This window comes from Protobothrops mucrosquamatus, unplaced genomic scaffold, assembly GCF_001527695.2.
Source record: "Protobothrops mucrosquamatus isolate PMUCROS unplaced genomic scaffold, P.Mucros_1.0 scaffold1931, whole genome shotgun sequence".
NCBI classification, from domain to species: Eukaryota; Metazoa; Chordata; class Lepidosauria; order Squamata; family Viperidae; genus Protobothrops; species Protobothrops mucrosquamatus.
In genome coordinates, this window is record NW_015388052.1 from 326,264 (window position 1) to 331,130 (window position 4,867).

The 4,867-nt window shown below is 48.6% G+C and overlaps 1 protein-coding gene across 1 annotated transcript in view; it reads left to right on the forward strand.

Moving 5' to 3' along the window:
* LOC107294394 (PHD finger protein 13-like) overlaps window positions 1-4,867 on the forward strand; it is a 12,221-nt gene that overhangs the window by 4,190 nt on the left and 3,164 nt on the right. Inside the window, exons 2-3 of the mRNA XM_029285612.1 lie at window positions 1,236-1,328; window positions 1,447-1,975. Of these exons, the coding sequence (XP_029141445.1) occupies window positions 1,236-1,328; window positions 1,447-1,975 (622 nt within the window). The remainder of the gene's footprint in view (window positions 1-1,235; window positions 1,329-1,446; window positions 1,976-4,867) is intronic.

Genomic DNA, 4,867 nt, shown 5'->3' on the forward strand with positions numbered 1-4,867 from the left:
GCTTAACTGGTGCTTGAGATGCATTCACATTTTCTCCTGACCTGGCGTTGACGGTCAGTAATATTGGGCAGGATAACCAATGGCCTGTCTCTGAGGGAGGGAGGTGCTTACATTTGGATAGCAAGCAATCCACCTTAAAAGGTATTTTGCTCACAATGCTGACCAAGGATACATTGGCAAGATTATTATTATTATTATTTATTAAATTTATATACCGCCCTATCTCCCGTACGGGACTCAGGGCGGTGAACAGGCGATACTAAAAACCACGATAAATATACACAAGTTTCTGTTCTAAAATCAAATTAAATAACAGGCCTGCTCTAAAAATACCCCATACAAAACCCCCACTAAAACATAATCAAACTACGCCAGACCGGCCGCACGGAATAGATGGGCCTTCAGGGCTCGGCGAAAAAGGCGCAGGTCCGCAACTGTACGTAGGTCGGGGGGTAGGTCATTCCAGAGGGCAGGAGCTGCCACAGAGAAGGCTCTCCCCCTGGGGGTCGCCAGCCGGCATTGTCTGGCCGACGGCACTCTAAGGAGGCCCTCTCTGTGGGAGCGGACTGATCGAAGGGAGGTGTTTGGTAGGAGGCGGTCTTGCAAAAGATGGTAGGTTTTGGGGATGAGTAGGGTGGGCAGTGATTTATGGAACTGAATGGGATAGCCTAAGTCAGTGATGGTAAACCTTTTAGAGACCAAGTGCCCAAAAACTGGCCCCGCCCCCATTCTACCCCCTGCCCCGCCCCCACCCCACCTGCCCGCAGGGCCACTCACCACCTCCAGGGCCCACTGCAGATCACCCAGGCAGCCCAGCAGTGCCATGGCGGCCATGCCCTATGCCCAACTGTGCGCGATGGGTGTGAGCGCAGAGTCTTGTCTACGCTGCCTGGCTGCCATGTCCTTGGCTGCGCTGCTTCGCATGGACCACGCTCGGGGGCGACTCTCCTCCAGGGGGGCTGCTGGTGAGGAGGGGGTCGTGGGGGAGGTGAGGCTGGGGCAACGGCACGTGTGCCCACAGAGAGGGCTCCGAGTGCCACCTCTGGCACGCGTGCCATAGGTTCGCCACCACTGGCCTAGGTTTTGTCAACCAACCTGCATTGGCTGTGTTCTTATGACATTCCACTTGTTGGGGCAATGTCCTAGAAACGCTCTACTATTTATGCTCAACTGGTTTTTTAACATTGTAAAAGGATACTGAGATCCAGGCTTGTAAAACCCACGTATCTTTGCAGCCACCCCAGAAAAGACAGAGGACTGTAGAAGACTTCAATCAATTCTGCACCTTTGTGCTGGCCTACGCAGGCTACATTCCCTACCCAAAGGAGGTAAGAAATGTTGGTCATGGAATCCATTTTCTTGTCCTGGGTGCTGGGCATTCCCTTTCTTTCCCCTCTGCAATAAGGCTGATCACACATCTTTCTCTCTTTTTTTTCCCATCCCCAGAATGAGCCATGGACATACCGAGGCAACAGGAGCCCCCAGAACAGCACTGGAAGCACCCAAGACAGTGACAGTTGGGGATCGTCCCAGTCCTGTGACTCTCAAGTGCTTTCAGATGACGGAGGAAGCAGGAACACGGCCTACAAGGGGACAGGAGAGGCGCTGAACTGCCCTAACATAACCGGTAGCTTTTGCACTGGTCGGCACCAGCAAACCAAGAAGAGAAAGCAGTCATCAAAGAAACTGGGTGTGAACCAAGGGATGGACAAGGGCTTGATGCCCCTGAAGGACTATGCGCAGAGAACGCTCGAGACTTGCGAGGAAGTGAAGGAGCTGGAATCCTGTCTCCAAGAGCTGCCATCCAGACCTCTCCTGGAGCAAACGGAGAAAGACTGTATCCCTGGACTTTACGCTGAAGAGAAGACCGAGGAACAAGGGACAACGTGCAAAGAGGAGAGAACCAACTCTGCCTCTTGGGACGTGGTGGAGCAAAGCGCGGAAGAACCTGCCGGAGAAGCCCCTCAACTTAACAGTAAGTCTGCAAGCACTGGTGTTTTCAGAAGACATTCAACAAGGGCGACCACCTTAACCAGATGCAGCGGCTAACCTCGATCCATCTAGCACGCAGGTCTTTTAACAGAGCAGTTCCCTAAAACAAGTGTTTTCCAACCTCAGCAACTTTTAGATAGGTGGACTTCCAACTCCCAGAATTCCCCAGTTAGCGATGCTGGCTGGGGAATTCTGGGAGTTGAAATCTACCAATTTAAAAGCTGGGTTAAGAATCACTGCCCTAGACTAGAGAACGGGTGGAAATGACTTGGCGAATTATCCTATTTGAGGAGTGCCAACTGATATTATTTCCCCATTGTTAGTAGATTTTGTGCGTGCAGAGATTAGGCAACCTTTACAGTGTTAACATCAGGATCCAATAAGCTGCAAGAATTTTTCACGAATCTCTTGATTTAGAAAGGTTGGCTCCTTAACCTCATCAATTAAAGGTATTGTGGCTGCTTTAATCAGTTTTACATGGCCTACTCTTTAGGTTGAAGGATGCTGTGCAAATCCAGGCAGTGAGCAACATACTGTGGTCACTCACTTTTCTGACATTTTTCTCTCTTCCCTCTTGCAGATCTGCCTAAGGAGTTTACTGCAGCCTCAGACACTAAAACAGATNGAAGGTAAACACCATTCTGTGCACTTTTGGCCACATAACCAAGGAAAATATCTTTGGACAACTCTCTAGGCCAAGAAACAAAGATGAGCACCATGCCCTAGGGTCAGACATGACTGACAGAGAAACCTTTAGCTTTTAGAGTTTCTTATGGACATGGGGCAAGGACTAGACCAGGGGTAGGCAACCTTGGCTCTTTTATGACTCGTGGACTTCAACTCCCAGAATTCCTGAGCCAGCATGGCTCGGCTTGGAAACCTCTCCCTTTCCCCTCAGCATGGCTGACTCAGGAATTCTGGGAGTTGAAGTCCACCAGTCATAAAAGAGCCAAGGTTGCCTACCCCTGGCCTAGATGATAGGAAACTTGGCTCTTTTATGACTCGTGGACTTCAACTCCCAGAATTCCTGAGCCAGCATGGCTCACCTTGGAAACCTTTCCCTTTCACCTCAGCATGGCTGTCTGAGGAATTCTGGGAGTTGAAGTCCACGAGTCATAAAAGAGCCAAGGTTGCCCACCCCTGCTCTAGACTGTACCTGTCCTGCCTCTCCTTCTCAACTTTGGGGGCTGGGCCCATGGGCCAGCTTGCCAGGGCATTTCATCAGTATTACGTATTAAATTTATATGCTGCCCGTCTCGCTATCAAATGACACATTGGGTGAATTTAAGCCCAGGCTTTTGCCAACTCCCCCCCCCCAACTGTCCTGGCATGCTTCAAATTGGGTAGGGAGGATATTATGAGTTCAGCAAAATCTCCCTTGTTTTGGCTGGAATCTGATCTCCCGGCTTTCCTTTGTCTGCAGGGCAAGCCTGCTTGTTTGCTTTGACTGCATGCCTGCAGGGAAATGTCTCCACACTTCCACACCATTATCATTGTTATTATCATCTTCCCCACTAAATAGCAGGAGAGTTCCTTTCCCTGGAGATCCCGGCTCTGAGATTTACTGCTGGAATTCACTCTCTTTCTCTTTGGGTTTGGAAGCCAGAAAAACCACACGGCCAAACCGTGCTGTCTGTTGTGATAAGAGATTGGGTGGCCTACGTATTTTCTCCTTGTTTATAATAACTTGGGAAGCTGAATGTCCCAAATGTTTAAACAAAAAACAAAATAAAAACAAATTTCCCTCCTTCTGTTAAGAGAAGCTGGGATCCTCGGGGAAGTGATAGTATTCACTGAGGCAAGAAGCATGTTTTGGCTATAAAATACCTTGTGGCTGTATCCCCACATCATCTCTTAACCCGGGTCTTTGAAAAACCCGATTTTTCCGTGTTTGTTTCCCTGTTTCCCTGCTGGCTGGAGAATTCTGGGCGTTGTAGTCCACCCATCTTAAAGTTGCCATGGTTGAGAAACACTGAAAACTGAAGAATATAGGTTGGATTTAAACAACGTTGTGACGTGACAATACTTGGTGTTCAGTGTACAGTTGTGGTCAGCCCACCCCTTAAGGACATCCTTACAGGGCTAGAAGGCCACTCCAAATAATTAGGAGGCTGCCCTGGCTGCCTTACAAGAAAAGAGTGCAATAATGGAGACCCTTTAACTTGGAATGAAAGATAATAAAGGAAGACAAGATAGAGATGGAAGTGTGTAAAACCACACAAACCTTAAATATTGGGCAAAAAGGATGCGTAGTGTCAGAACTCAAGGTCATTGCATGAATCTAAACATGAGATTCAGAATTGAGAAGGAAGCATTTTCCACCTGATGTATAATTAAATATTGTCGCAAGCCATCCTGAGTTGCTTTTTGTGAGATGGGTAGCCACGCATGTTTGACTGATTGACAAATAATGGAATTATCAGCAATTTGGATGGTTTGAGGAGGAACTAAAGGGGACGTGGCTATCCAAATTGAGGGCTGTGGACACCATCCTGCGTTTGTGGCTGAAGGCTTGAAATATGTGCAGCTGGGAAGCCACAGTGGAGGGAACTGGGGAATCCAGGCTGGGTGAGCTTTCTGAAGGCATTCAGATGTCCCCTGGGTGATCCAGAAGGCCAGCCTACATCGGGGCTCCTCTTGTGTTGGTGCCACACCAGAATCTCCCACACAGACCAAGCTTAACTGGTGCTTGAGATGCATTCACATTTTCTCCTGACCTGGCGTTGACGGTCAGTAATATTGGGCAGGATAACCAATGGCCTGTCTCTGAGGGAGGGAGGTGCTTACATTTGGATAGCAAGCAATCCACCTTAAAAGGTATTTTGCTCACAATGCTGACCAAGGATACATTGGCAAGATTATTATTATTATTATT